Consider the following 14,684-nt stretch of genomic DNA (forward strand, 5'->3'; position numbering starts at 1 on the left):
AGAGAAGAGAGAGAGAATTAGAGGGAGCATACTAAAATTCACAAAGAACACCGGATAAGACAGGAGAAATACTCCAGATATAACAGACTGACCCTAGCCCCCGGACACAAACTACTGCAGCATGAATTAATCATTGTTTTTGTTGCCTCAGGGCAACGCTGTGCCATAAAGGTAGGACGAAAACACAAAGGAAAATCAGAAACAGAACATGTATTAAGTGAAATACAGTGTCTTGCGAAAGTATTCGGCCCCCTTGAACTTTGCGACCTTTTGCCACATTTCAGGCTTCAAACATAAAGATAGAAAACTGTATTTTTTTTGTGAAGAATCAACAACAAGTGGGACACAATCATGAAGTGGAACGACATTTATTGGATATTTCAAACTTTTTTAACAAATCAAAAACTGTAAAATTGGGCGTGCAAAATTATTCAGCCCCTTAAGTTAATACTTTGTAGCGCCACCTTTTGCTGCGATTACAGCTGTAAGTCGCTTGGGGTATGTCTCTATCAGTTTTGCACATCGAGAGACTGACATTTTTTCCCATTCCTCCTTGCAAAACAGCTCGAGCTCAGTGAGGTTGGATGGAGAGCATTTGTGAACAGCAGTTTTCAGTTCTTTCCACAGATTCTCGATTGGATTCAGGTCTGGACTTTGACTTGGCCATTCTAACACCTGGATATGTTTATTTTTGAACCATTCCATTGTAGATTTTGCTTTATGTTTTGGATCATTGTCTTGTTGGAAGACAAATCTCCGTCCCAGTCTCAGGTCTTTTGCAGACTCCATCAGGTTTTCTTCCAGAATGGTCCTGTATTTGGCTCCATCCATCTTCCCATCAATTTTAACCATCTTCCCTGTCCCTGCTGAAGAAAAGGAGGCCCAAACCATGATGCTGCCACCACCATGTTTGACAGTGGGGATGGTGTGTTCAGCTGTGTTGCTTTTACACCAAACATAACGTTTTGCATTGTTGCCAAAAAGTTCAATTTTGGTTTCATCTGATCAGAGCACCTTCTTCCACATGTTTGGTGTGTCTCCCAGGTGGCTTGTGGCAAACTTTAAACAACACTTTTTATGGATATCTTTAAGAAATGGCTTTCTTCTTGCCACTCTTCCATAAAGGCCAGATTTGTGCAATATACGACTGATTGTTGTCCTATGGACAGAGTCTCCCACCTCAGCTGTAGATCTCTGCAGTTCATCCAGAGTGATCATGGGCCTCTTGGCTGCATCTCTGATCAGTCTTCTCCTTGTATGAGCTGAAAGTTTAGAGGGATGGCCAGGTCTTGGTAGATTTGCAGTGGTCTGATACTCCTTCCATTTCAATATTATCGCTTGCACAGTGCTCCTTGGGATGTTTAAAGCTTGGGAAATCTTTTTGTATCCAAATCCGGCTTTAAACTTCTTCACAACAGTATCTCGGACCTGCCTGGCGTGTTCCATGTTCTTCATGATGCTCTCTGCGCTTTTAACAGACCTCTGAGACTATCACAGTGCAGGTGCATTTATACAGAGACTTGATTACACACAGGTGGATTGTATTTATCATCATTAGTCATTTAGGTCAACATTGGATCATTCAGAGATCCTCACTGAACTTCTGGAGAGAGTTTGCTGCACTGAAAGTAAAGGGGCTGAATAATTTTGCACGCCCAATTTTTCAGTTTTTGATTTGTTAAAAAAGTTTGAAATATCCAATAAATGTCGTTCCACTTCATGATTGTGTCCCACTTGTTGTTGATTCTTCACAAAAAAACACAGTTTTATATATTTATGTTTGAAGCCTGAAATGTGGCAAAAGGTCGCAAAGTTCAAGGGGGCCGAATACTTTCGCAAGGCACTGTATAGTAGAAACAAGCACTCTTTTCCTAAGAAAATACAAGTTGGGCATAACCTAGTATTTCACTGCCTATCCAACCAGATTCTGGGGTCCACTCTTCTTCGCTGTCACTGTCCTCAAGCTGACTGTCCTCACTATCAGAGGGTATGATCCAACTGCTCCATTAGGCTCCCTTTGCTCATAGAATGTCCCTGTGTGAGTCTGTATGGGCGTTGCAGCGATGAGACAAGACTGTAACAACCAATTGGATACCATGAAAAAGGGGTCAAAAAAAGATCAAATGTTTCTTACCATGTGCTCACATGTTTTTGTTGTTTCCTGGAAGAAGTTCCCTGCCCAAATTGATACATCATACCAACTTCTGCACCTCATTGGATTGTTCAATTTAAAACAATTCACATGGGAGGTTGTAGGGTCAAAATGATTGTCTGTTGCCTTAGTGCAACTATGTGCAGTAGAGGGTTAACAGGAGAGGGAATATTTGTAAAGGATATTAAATCCCTTTTCAGGTTTCCTACATCTGTCACATACTACAATTACACAGTAAAAGATATAAGGTATCCTTTTACATTCCGGTGGTTCTCTTTATGTTTAATGTGCGTTGTAATATTCTAGGTCCGTGACAACTCCCCTTTGGTGATAGTAAAAGTCACTTCAGTTCAGTTGAATGTTCAGCACGCTGTTGAATGTCACAGCACTAAACAATCCACCTTCTAAAGCCAGTGGCCCCGTTGGACCAGAACAAAGACCCAGCAACATGCCTCAATGAGATCATAGAGGGTCTTTATTATGAAGCCGTGGTGATCAGGGACATAGACATGCTGTACAGGAGACAGAGTATCTGAAGAAGAGGCGGCTGGAGGTACTGTAGAGGTGTGAGATGAGATGCATTCGTCTATTTGCCCTTGCATTTCCGCGGCAGGGGCAGACAAAGCTCCTGTAATAAACAAACAGACAAACTAATGACATTTTTATTACATTATTTAAATGAATGAGTAAATGAGAGAAACACAGCTCACCTGTAGGCGCGGCGAGGCGCTAGCGGAGCGTGCAGCTAGGGTAACCGTGTACGGGTTGTAGCCTTGGAACAGCGCCTTCCGCTGGTTGGGCCGTGAAAGGACCTGCACCCTCTCACTGGCTACTGCCTTCCTCACTGGTCCCGGCACTGGCCAGATGACTGGACGGTCCTGGGCATACTGGGGGTGGTCAGACTTAGGGACTAGGAGAGGGGAGGTGGGAGGAGGAAGGAGATGGAGAGAGTAATGGAAAAAGAGAGAGTGTGTGTGTGTGCGAGACAGGTAGAGTAGCAACAATTTTAAACTAAAAATGAACACCACATTTACTTTGCAATGTAGTTGGATGGCCGTTATTAAACGTTACTGTCTGAGGTAAATACGAGGTATCTGAAGTGTCTTACTGGCAAGGAGCTGTAGTCGGGAGGAGGTTGCAGCTGGGTGGGGGGGTGCCAGTGAGGTCTTGGACGAATGGGGCGAATAGAGACCCTGCCTCCGCTTGGGACAGGCCAACTGGCAGACCCTAGGACTGGCTACTGCAGTCTGCACCGCTCTGCTCAGCTAGAGAGAGAGACACATACAAAGAGAGGAAACAAGAGAGATAGCTAGATATAGAGAGACACAGATAGAGAGGGTTATACATTGAGAGGTGTGTGTGTGTGGTGCTCACGGAGGCCAGTAGGGGGCGGTCAGATACCCAGCCTGCGGTGGGGAGGCGGGGCAAAGCCAGAGAACACACTCTATTGGATGGATAGGCACTCAGAGCTGCTACACTGACCTCCCATTGGGGCGATGATCTGGAGAGGGAGGAGGTGAGTCATCATAGACATCATGCATTATACACATCAACATACTGTACAACATTATGACACAATATGAAGTCGCACCTGCTCTGTTCGAATCCAGAATTAAGCCGCTTCCTCCCACACAGCTGGGACCAGTGGGGCGTCAACTCTACAACAAAAACAGTAACATTAAAAAGGTCATTATAAAGTCAATTATCCACAACACAAACATCATAGAGACATAAAGATAGTGAAAAAGGGATAGGGACAGAAAGAGAGTGGGGTGATCTTACCAAACGTGGTGGTGGAGCCATTTCTTTCAGGTGGGAGTTCATCTAGCCAGTAGACTGACCGTCTGGAAGGAAAATAATCAGTCAGTCTGTTAGTGTGCGCGTGTGTGTGTGTGTGTGTGTTTGTGTGGCAGTACCGGTCAGGGAATCGGAGCAGGTTGGGTTTGGGCTGAGCGAGTTGCACCATCCGGGTAGTCATGGATACGCGAGCTGCTGAAGCATAACAAAAAGATGACTGTTTATTGCACAGGAGGTTGGTGGCACCTTAATTGGGGATGACGGGCTCGTGGTAATGGCTGGAGAGGAATTGGTGGAATGGTATCAAATACATCAAACAGATGGTTTCCACGTGTAAGATGCCATTCCATTAACTCCTTTCCAGCCATTATTATGTGCCTTGCTCCCCTCAGCAGCCTCCACTGGTTTATTGTACTTTCCTTTAAATGTCTCTGAACACAGTGCACACACACCTTTTCTTCAATGGGAGACAAGTACAAAGTCAAAGGGGTGACAATAACACCTCATTATGACATGTAAATAGCCTAACAATGGCAAAAACATGACATAAGAGCTGTCATGACCACTAGTAAGAAAATATTTTCAACTTTCTCTCAAATATGCTGTCAACTATGCACTGAATGCCAAGTTGCCACCGACTTTATTTACTACTACAGTAGAAATAATTCACCTTGAACAATGATAACATAGGCTAGTGAGTCAGTTCATGAGTACACTGTATTAACCAGATATGTTTTAAATAAAGTAAATGCAATATCCACGATTAGCAGCCTAAAATATTTGCACACATCACGTTATTTTATCACGTCGCCTACCTGTCGCTGCCTCGCGATCAATTTGGGGTGTGTTCGTAAATTCGCTCTGGAGTGCCAGAGTGCGCTCTGTGCGTTCGTAAATTTAGAAAAATGTCAGATTGTCCGTTCGTAAATTCAGAGCGCACAGTTGACGCTCTGGCCGAGGAGTAGGGTTGATCCGAGCATTCTGACCACACAACGGCAGTCGAGCACTCAAGATAACTGGCTAAAGTTGGCTTGCTTGCTACTTCCAGACATAAATGAGAGAACACCTCACTCTGACCATTTTACTTGCCCAAGCAGAGCAGGCTAGGCTCATGTCATCTTAGAGTTGGTGGACTGTAACTGTGTTGCTGGCAACAATTTAATAACGTTTTTTGCCGACATTTCCTGATACGTGTAGTATTCAACAGGTGTTGTGCGTTCATACATTCATTAGCTAGTTATTCTGCGCTCTGATACACTCAGACTAGAGTGCACTGAAATCTGAGTAGGGGTGCGTTCGTAAATGCACTCTGGCTATCTACTCCAATTTCAGAGAACTCTCGTTTGTGCCAGAGCACTGAATAACGGATGAATTTACGAACGCGCAACACCCATTGAATATTACTGGTTGGTAGACGATGGCAAAAAAAACTATGAAATTGTTGCCAGCAGCAGTTCGTCACAAACGCTCTAGATAACATCTAAAAAGCCTAATCTGCTCATGTGTCTGGAAGTAGCTAGCAATCTAGCCAACTTCAGCCTGTTAGTAGTCAAGCACCCAATCTAGCCACCTTTAGCCAGTTAGCTTGGGTGCTTGACTGCTAGCCAAAGCGTCCAGTGTGCGCTCTGAACGCTCCGAGAGCGAAACAAATTTATGAATGCCCAGAACGCAGTCTGAGCGCACACTGGCACTCCAGATTGAATTTACAACCACACCCTAAATAGCCAGTCAAAGTGAATTTACGAACGCACCCTTGATGTTTATCCTTGTTTGCGCTGATACTGACCCCTGGTGGTTGCTATGGTGACACCGGAATCTATATCATCGGTCATGTCACTGTGACGTGAAACGCGTTCATAATGAGGACGTCATTGAACGCACATGCGGGTATTGTTTCGATTTCTCTTGCAATTCCAATTTAAACACTAGCATACCAATTAGAACGAAGCAATTATATTAGTATGGACAATGGAAAGTAGGAAATATATTTATCTGAACAACCCTTATCCCTTCCCTCTACCTGTGTATATGGGGTTAGACTTAAGGTTTTTTTAAACAAAATCACACTTTATTTTCATAGAACACAAGAAAACCTTACAAACAGCACCACAGTAACAAACCTACCTATTATTCTTTAGCTTTCATGATCAAAGTCCAAAAAAACATTCACACTTTAACACTACACTGAGTGCACAAAACATTAGGAACACCTGCTCTTCCCATTACATTCCGACTAGGCGAACGCTATGATCCCTTATTGATGTCATCTGTGTCTATGAAGAGGAGACAGGTTAAAGGAGGATTTTTTAAGCCTTGAGACAATTGAGACATGGATTGTGTATATGTGCCATTCAGAGGGTGAATGGGCAAGACAAAATATTTAAACGCCTTTGAACAGGATATGGTAGTAGGCACTCCGATTTGAGTGTGTCAAGAACTGCAACACTGCTGGGTTTTTTTTTTACACTCAACAGTTTGTGTGTATCAAGAATGGTCCACCACTCAAAGGACATCCAACTTGGGAAGTGTGGGAAGCATTGGAGTCAACATGGGCCAGTATCCCTGTGGAGCGCTTTCAACACCTTGTAGTCCATGCCCCGGGGAACTGAGGCTGTACAGAGGGCAAAAGGGGGTGCAACTCAACATCAGGAAGGTGTTCCTAATAGTTTGTACACTCGGTATAATACCAGCATTCATACATATAAGTACTGAAATAGCTTTCAAGCACACATTTCTATAATAGCGTTCCACTATAGCGATGTAGCGTTCTACTGTATAGCACTATTGGATGAAACTCCCACCCTGGTACAGCTAGCTAATCAATGTGCCAGACAGATGATCAATAACACTATTGATATACAGTAACCTGCTCTGTTACAGCATTTGCCTTTGGCCATATACAGTTTAACCATTGTGGTTTCTACCAGAACCATGTTGACGCTCTAAGAAAAACATCACACAGTTCCACAGCAGCCATGTTAGCATCTCCGCAGACGACAGCACCTTCTGTAATAGTATCACATATAGCCGTGTCCCACTCTATTGCCTATATAGTGCACTACTTTGATCAGAGTGCACTAAAATAGTGCACTACGTAGGGATTAGGGTGCCAGTTGGGGTGCTGATAATGAGTGGAGAAGGGTCAGAGGGTCTGTACTATGACAGGGTAGAGCAGAGACAGGTGTTCAGCTCCTCTGATAGGTAGTTTGTGCATGGTGTAGTAGTGGATGACCTCTGGTACAGAGGAGAATGGAGGACTGTTCTCTCCCAGGACGTAACGACTCTCTGAACTCCGAGTGAACTTCATATGCATGAAGCCCTGACAACTCCTGAAAGAGAGAGGAGAGAGAAAAAGAGAGCAGCGTTACAAGAGCACCTCCCAGCTGCCCACTGCACTGAGGCTAGGTAACACTGTCACCACTGATAAATCCACGATAATTGACAATTTCAATAAGCACCACTGCGACCTGTATGCTCTAGTCGGCTGGCCCTCGCTACATATTCGTCGCCTGGCTCCAGGTCATCTAAGTCTATGCTAGGTAAAGCTCCGCCTTATCTCAGTTCACTGGTCACGATAACAACACCCACCCATAGCACACGTTCCAGCAGGTATATCTCACTGATCATCCCCAAAGCAAACACCTCATTTGGCTGCCTTTCCTTCCAGTTCTCTGTTGCCAGTGACTGGAACGAATTGCAAAAATTGCTGAAGTTGGACTTCGATTTCCCTCACCAACTATCTGAGCAGCTAACCGATCGCTGCAGCTGTACATAGTCCATCTGTAAATAGCCCACCCAATCTACCTACCTCATCCCCATACTGTTTTAGTTTTATTTACTTTTCTGCTCTACTTGCACATCATCTGCTCATTTATCACTCCAGTGTTAATCTGCTAAATTGTAATTATTCGCTACTATGGCCTATTTATTGCCTACCTCCTCATGCCTTTTGCACACACTGTATATAGACTTTCTTTTTTCTACTGTGTCATTGACTTGTTTATTGTTTACTCCATGTGTAACTCTGCGTTGTTGTCTGTGTCACACTGCTTTGCTTTATCTTGGCCAGGTCGCAGTTGCAAATGAGAACTTGTTCTCAACTAGCCTACCTGGTTAAATAAAGGTGAAATGAAACCTTAACACCTTATTAGGGCCTAGATAAATATGGAAAACACATTTATGATGATGTGATTGGCATAATGTAGAACATCAGGAAGGCTTCCTGAGTGGTCCAGTGGTCTAAGGCACTAGAGATCCTGGGTCAAATCCAGGCTCTGTCGCAGCCGGCCGCACCCGGCGCACAATTGGCCCAGCATCATCCGTTTTAGGGGAGGGTTTGGCCGGCAGGGATGTCCTTGTCCCATCACGCATTAGCGACTCCTGTGGCGGGCCAGGCGACTCCTGTGGCGGGCCAGGCGACTCCTGTGGCGGGCCAGGCGCAATGCAAGCTGACATGGTCGCCAGGTGTTTCTTCCGACACATTGGTGCGGCTGGCTTCCGGGTTAAGCGGGCGTTGTGTCAAGAAGCAGTGCGGCTGGGTTGTGTTGTGTTTCGGGGGACGCACGGCTCTCGATCTTCGCCTCTCCCGAGTCAGTACGGGAGTTGCAGCGATGGGACAAGACTAACTACCAATTGGATACCACAAAATTGTGGAGAAAAACAAAACTAACAAAAAAAATAACACCAGGAGAATGAGAGAGGGAGAGTGTGTAAGGGTACCTGAGGGAGAGAGAGTAGTCTTGTGGGCAGGTCTGGCTCTTCCTCACCAGGTAGGAACTCTCTTTGCACAACGTCAGTAGAGTTTCTGCCTCCGCACGACTCACAGCACCGTGGTACCACCTGCAAGAGGGACATATTACCGTGTGACGCATAGCAAGGGACACAAAATTGTGACACACGGCCAGGGGGAGCTTCTTAAATTATACTGAGAGTCAGCGGTTGAGGGGAAGAACTTACACCTGTCTCTCCAGGGGCAGGCAGGGGTCCACTCTCTCACCCAGGATAGGGGGGGTGTCACCAGGCCTCCGAAGGTTGGCTGCGCCCCCTGGGGCTGTGGGGCTGGTCCTGGGTAGTTTGCCCTGGTCTGACTGGCCTAACGACTTCTCCCACTCCGCCCCCTCAAACTTCACTACAAATGGAGAGTTTTATTAGCCAACTACTTAAATAGCTGGGCAACAGGTAGTCTAGCGGTTAAGAGATTTGAGCCAGTTACCGAAAGGTCTAGGTCGCAGACTAGGTGAAAAATGTGCCCTTGAGCAAGGCACTGAACTCTGATTGCTCCTGTAAATCGCTCTGGATAAGAGCGTTGGCTAAATGGCTAAAATGTAAAACTGCAGCATCTACTGAGTGCCTCCTACACATGAATAGATCATAGCACTGGTCTACTTGCTAGAACTTTAGAGATTATGTATTTAGAGCCCAACAATTCAGTGATGCTTTCCTCTATTAGATATCTACCTGCTAGAGCTTTGGAGATGTTGTCCTTCTTCCATTCCCAGGGCTGGTCGTACTCCTCTGCTGGTCTCTCATCGTCCTGGGGCAGCCTGCTCTCTCTGACCTCTCTCTGGAAGAGGAAGAGGAGAGGATGTAGGAGGATGATGAAATCCAAACAGAGAAGAAGAAGAAGAAGATTGTTACCGGTTCGTCCCTGAGGAACACTCTCCCCTGCTGCGGTGGCGCTTCCCGGTGGCGATGTCGAGTCCTCTCATCGTAGGGGTCATCATAGAGTTGATCTCCGATCCCAACCACAACCCTTCCACTGCCCACTCCTGGTCGGCCCCGCTCTGGGCCCTGCTGGAGCTCTACACACACAATCAATTAATTAACTGTGAGTCTATGCATCTCAGTAGTATGTCAGTCATTTTAGACAGCCAGGCGTGAAGTCCAATGTGTGGGTGTGTAGGCAACAGCTAAAAGTAACCAACCTGTGATGACCCTCTGGGCTTCAAAGGGTTCCATGTAGCTGCTGCTGTCCCCTGGACGGAGACTGAGACCTAGGAGAGGGTTAGGGCTGAAGGCTACCAGGGTAGGACTGGTGATGGGGCTGAGGCCCAAGGAAAGGTGTGGGCTAGGGTTAGGCTCCCAATCTGTTCTAAGCCGAGGAACTGGTCTGGCATCAAACGGGTCCGAGTAGACAGTGTCGGAGTCCCCTACTGCTGCAGGAGCAGAGGGAAGCACCTGAAGAGAGTGATGGAGGGCGGGTGGGATAGTGAGAGAAAAAAGGATAAAAAAAATATTTAAAAAATAAAGAGTCTGCCATAAATGAGGAGAATCATGTGGATACAAAGAACATGAAAGAGGGAGATCAACAATAAAAACAACAACTGTCATGCCATACCGGTTCCTGGTGGATGGTGACGGGGCTCAGGGGGATCTTACTGCGACTGAACTCCTGAGAATCCACCTTGATCAGCCTGTGTTTGGGAGACACCACCTTCACCTGGAATACATTATAACAACCTTTAAAGACCTGTAAAAACATGGTCATAACACCTGTAAAGCCATGTGTTTGATACTGTTAAATCCACCCCATTCCAGCAATTACATTGAGCCAGTCCTCCTATATATCTGCCAACCAGCCTCCTCTGCTGTAATAACAGCAGAAGATATAACATTTCCCACCTCTGCATCGTTGGGAAGGACAGAAGCGAAGGCAGGAAATGCATGCAGGCTTACTGTCCCCCTGCAGCCACCGTAGCAGCCATTTTGTGGTTTCTCTGCGCTCTGGTAGGGGTCTTCAAAGTCCAGGTCTTTCTGGGCTCTGTAGGCCCTCAGGATCTCACTCTCTGTGTAGTCAGGACGCGGAAGCTGGGGGGCGTCACGACGGCTGCCGAAGTTCAGGTAGTCCTTTAACCACTTTGCCATGGGTCTGAGGGAAGGAGAATAAATCAGAATATTACATCGTATCTAACTAACACTGTCAACACTTCCAATAATGTGCTTACCGTGACAATGGAATCAGTAAAAACAACACACACGGGCATTCAGTGGATGCTCATCAGACTGTGTGAGAGGGAATAATACACTGGCAGTCAGTCATTGGACAATGCAAGTGATCAGTGATCAGGGTAGGTCAGACAATTTATCTAAGAGGAATATTAACGTTCTAATGTAACGAATGACATAACTTGCTTGGTATGGGGGCAGTGGACATGAAAGGAGGAAAGACTGGCATGATAGACCTGATCAGGAAAAACTCTGGGCCCTAGTTGTTTAAAGGCCCATATATATAACATATTGAGCAAAAGAAAGGACTCTTTCAATCACACTAGCTACCTTTGTATCCTTTGCTTTGTGACAGGAGGATCGGAGCTAGATAAAGCTAGGTAGCTGAACTGGAATTTATTCATCAAACTAACGTTTGAGAGAGTAGTAACTGTTTGTTATCTGGTTAGATATAGTATTGTATTCCATATTATTATATTTACAATTGGCTATATTTCGTTTGAATCTGGAAAGCGACTGACAAGCTACTCAGTCATGGATTTAACGTTACCTACTACTAATGTTTGGCTAGCTATAATCAGCTGATGTTAGCTAGCTAGCTAACGTTAGTCATGTTTGGTGCAACATTGAAGACATAACGTTAACTAGCTAACGTTAGTTATGCCGCTTATATTTGCATAATATAAAAACGATACTTACGTTTTGATGGAAATCGGGGCCGTCAGCCAATTACGTATTTAATTGTGTGTCCACCCCCCATGAATTCACATAAATGTCATTGTAGCTAGCTAACGTTAGCTTGTTAACTTCCCTCGGCTTGAGCTGAAGAAAACAAGTTTGCCTGCCACCAACGTAAATTAACTACGCTACGTCAGTTTAAAACAAAGATTAAATGCATTTTGTAGAATATTATTTCAGTTAGCAAGCTAGCTAGCTAGTTGGCTAACGTTACAATTTCTATCTAGCTAACTAATTAGACTATTTTAGTCCGAAATGGTTATCTCACTGAGCTATAATAAAAAGGGTTAGCTAGCTACAAGAAAGTATTATTCGGTGGGGTTTAACGGCGGTTGGCATCCAATATTAATGGCCCATTACCGCCACCAAATGGACTGGAGTATAAATCCATTATACTTCATAATACAAAAAAGTATTGCCAACCAACCCTTCACTCATTAAAAAAAAACACCACTCCATTCCACTATTTTGAACCTATCTGATCCTATACCAGGCAGAGGGTCTGGGAGGACGGGACACCATTCAACACACCCTCTTCTGCTTTAAAATCTTGTAAACCCAAGTACTTCTCTGCAGCTGCCACCACAACACCTATTTTCTGTGATTTTACATTCTATTCCTGCAGGACAGTTGACAGCAATAGCAATAAACACTAAAAAGCCAACCTTACTGAAGCACACTGCATTCGTAGGCCTATCACTCTGTACTAGCAAAATTCTACAACTCACCTGGAGCCTCTTAGGATCCCTTACCCTTGACGCATCTTCCCCTACTTTCTTCACTTCCTCAGCACATGACACCTTCTGTACAACTCTGATCATGGCAACTTCAACCTGCATCTGGCACTGGACACTTCTGATCCCCAGTAACATGAGCACCTCTACAGTTAGCCCAATATTGGACTAAAGGAGCCTAACGTTACTCATTAGTCCAAGGACCTTACATGTTCTGTTTAATTGGTGAATTGGCTCTGGAAGCCAAAACAGACAAATACTCCATCTAAACGTGAATCGATTCTCAATTGCAGTATTGTTCTAGAAACATAAATACTTCTACTTTCATATCACATCAAAATAATATCACAAATGCAAAATATACACTTACTGTCCACTGTTTTACCAGTTAGATTAGATTATATTTTTGTCACATGTACAGTCGCATTTGTAATTGCAGGGTACAGTGAAATGCTCACTTTTATGTCTAAGTATACAGACGAGGCATACAAAGATATGTTATGCAGATCACATTTACCCTCCTCCTCCATTACTTCTTCAAATATCCCATAGGCCTCTACATTATGGACAAGGTATGTATATGAAAAGCATTATCAAAAGTTTTTATTTAGCATATTCTTATAGCCTACATATTCTTACCTCTTTGTTGAGTGATATCCATTGAATTGTGTCCATTTTCTGTTTTTAGAAAGATTTGCACAAATATGAAAAGATAGATGGTATCATGATAAAACAATATCAATTTAGATCATACAAGGGACAAACCTTACCTAAAAATGTAGGAAATCTTTAAAAATTCTCAGTTATGTACCTGTCTTTTCAAATCGAAATGTTTCAGTTGGGCAGTTAGGTTCCTGCAATAACCCCCACCAACTAAGGAAGTTCCACCATGAACCCGACCTCCTATGGGGTTCTTGGAAGAACCTATTGGGGGCCATTTTGAGTTCCAAGAACCCTAAGGTTCTTCTAAGAACTTTGAGGATCTTAAAAGAACCCTTGTTGAACCCCTCATTTTTAGAGTGTAGGCCATATTTGTACTGTTTAACCATACAATTGTCCCCGGTCACCTTGCTGTGTTTAAAAGCAGTATCTTTAACACAGTTGCAGCTGACAGTATTTTTCAGTGAAAACACATTTGTGGCGTCTGTCTTCTGTTGACACACAGGTGTTCGGAGACACAAATAGCTAATTAGCACAGGTAGTCCACTCTGTCATATGCCTGTTTTCCGTAAACAAGAGCTGTACCATGGAAATATGGCCATGTGGGAATCTTAACCCTAGCACTATAAAGATGTATCAATTAAAACTCTTGTTTTTATGTGAAAGATAAGGTCCTTATGCTTCTAAAACCATACGTGTTAATGTTCAGACCGAGCTTTGTAGTTCTTAACAAAACTCCCCCCTACAGAAGACTCCTTCGTCTAATGACTCTTATGTGTAATGGAACTGATAGTCATGACCAAGGGCTACCCTACAGTTAACACATACTGCTTTACTGATGCTACAAAGTCATTTGTCCCATGCCCTCCTGCACACTTCTCACATATAGGAATCTCCCTTCTACACTGCCACAACATGACCATAAGCTCGGCACCTGAAACACCGTAGTGGGTTCGGCACAAAAGCTCTTACGGGATAACTGATATAGCCTAACATGATTTTGTCAGGTAACGACTCAGAATTAAAACTCAAAAGGACAGACAGTGACTCTTCTGTTTCACCATGCTCGCCACCGGGTCTGCGTTGCACCAAATGGCAGGCATCACAGACACCGGGAATCATCTATTTCAGTTGCTCCACCTCCACCCTTACCCCAGTAATCACTCCTTTCAACAGCACTCTGTTTCTGAGAGCAAAGCAAGTAACAGGTCTTGTCCTCAGCTCCGTCTGGGTGGAAGAAACACAAGTCCACTTCAGGTTACCTTCACTGATTCAACCCAATTCCATTTTCACCCAACCAGAAACCACATATGGGTCAGCTTTCTCCAAAAATGTCACTCCTACTGGATCTGAATCATCTTTATCATGACAATCAGTGTGAGGCAAGGGCTCAGAGATCTTCACCACATAGTGACATCTGAGCGAATCTGAGAATGAATGGCCAACATTTCATTTTTTTTTTACTGACAAAAAAACAAAAACTTTGGCTTATATTTATACTATTTAACGTCTTTGAATGTTTTGGCTAAATGTGTATATTTTATTCTATTCACTTAAAAGTTTTTTTTTTAAGCAATAAACAAAAACTCCACCTACAGGGCACGTGCCAGCCTGCCCGGAGAGCTCAGCAGCTCAAATAAAGAACACGCCACCCCGGC

At 44.2% G+C, this 14,684-nt stretch overlaps 3 protein-coding genes across 5 annotated transcripts in view; 1 reads left to right on the forward strand and 2 right to left on the reverse strand.

The window, feature by feature from the left end:
• The window catches only part of LOC139412952 (guanine nucleotide-binding protein subunit alpha-11-like), a 178,596-nt gene that overhangs the window by 76,532 nt on the left and 87,380 nt on the right, over positions 1-14,684 (forward strand). The gene's annotated exons all lie outside the window — the stretch shown is intronic.
• Positions 2,135-4,232, reverse strand: LOC139412947 (sperm microtubule associated protein 2). Of its 2 annotated transcripts, XM_071159855.1 has the most exons (7): positions 4,069-4,232; positions 3,935-3,996; positions 3,744-3,810; positions 3,527-3,653; positions 3,261-3,417; positions 2,863-3,062; positions 2,135-2,780 (listed from the first exon to the last, which is right to left on the reverse strand). In XM_071159855.1, the coding sequence occupies exons 1-7, from the start codon at positions 4,128-4,130 to the stop codon at positions 2,739-2,741; spliced, it is 717 nt and encodes a 238-aa protein (XP_071015956.1). In that variant the 5' UTR covers positions 4,131-4,232; the 3' UTR covers positions 2,135-2,738. The 2 variants fall into 2 exon arrangements, with proteins under 2 accessions (XP_071015956.1, XP_071015955.1); XM_071159854.1 differs by having other exon boundaries at positions 3,935-4,232.
• On the reverse strand, positions 5,995-11,982 carry LOC139412948 (SH2 domain-containing adapter protein F-like). Of its 2 annotated transcripts, none has more exons than XM_071159857.1 (9): positions 11,594-11,952; positions 10,625-10,817; positions 10,287-10,388; positions 9,874-10,126; positions 9,587-9,750; positions 9,407-9,512; positions 8,906-9,077; positions 8,669-8,788; positions 5,995-7,278 (listed from the first exon to the last, which is right to left on the reverse strand). In XM_071159857.1, exons 2-9 carry the CDS (start codon positions 10,811-10,813, stop codon positions 7,092-7,094), a joined length of 1,293 nt encoding a protein of 430 aa, XP_071015958.1. In that variant the 5' UTR covers positions 10,814-10,817; positions 11,594-11,952; the 3' UTR covers positions 5,995-7,091. The 2 variants fall into 2 exon arrangements, with proteins under 2 accessions (XP_071015958.1, XP_071015957.1); XM_071159856.1 differs by having other exon boundaries at positions 5,996-7,278; positions 10,571-10,817; positions 11,594-11,982.

This window comes from Oncorhynchus clarkii, chromosome 7 (assembly GCF_045791955.1).
Source record: "Oncorhynchus clarkii lewisi isolate Uvic-CL-2024 chromosome 7, UVic_Ocla_1.0, whole genome shotgun sequence".
Taxonomy (NCBI): Eukaryota; Metazoa; Chordata; class Actinopteri; order Salmoniformes; family Salmonidae; genus Oncorhynchus; species Oncorhynchus clarkii.

Coding starts and splice junctions, on each gene's coding strand:
- LOC139412947 (XM_071159854.1), bottom strand. CDS start 4,130: ATGACTACCCGGATGGTGCAACTCGCTCAGCCCAAACCCAACCTGCTC. Junction 3,418..3,526: donor ACCGCCCCCTACTGGCCTCC/GTGAGCACCACA, acceptor CTCTCTCTCTAG/CTGAGCAGAGCGGTGCAGAC. Junction 3,063..3,260: donor CCGACTACAGCTCCTTGCCA/GTAAGACACTTC, acceptor CCCCTCTCCTAG/TCCCTAAGTCTGACCACCCC.
- LOC139412948 (XM_071159856.1), bottom strand. CDS start 10,813: ATGGCAAAGTGGTTAAAGGACTACCTGAACTTCGGCAGCCGTCGTGAC. Junction 10,389..10,570: donor TCCTTCCCAACGATGCAGAG/GTGGGAAATGTT, acceptor AATGTATTCCAG/GTGAAGGTGGTGTCTCCCAA. Junction 9,751..9,873: donor AGCCCAGAGGGTCATCACAG/GTTGGTTACTTT, acceptor TTGTGTGTGTAG/AGCTCCAGCAGGGCCCAGAG.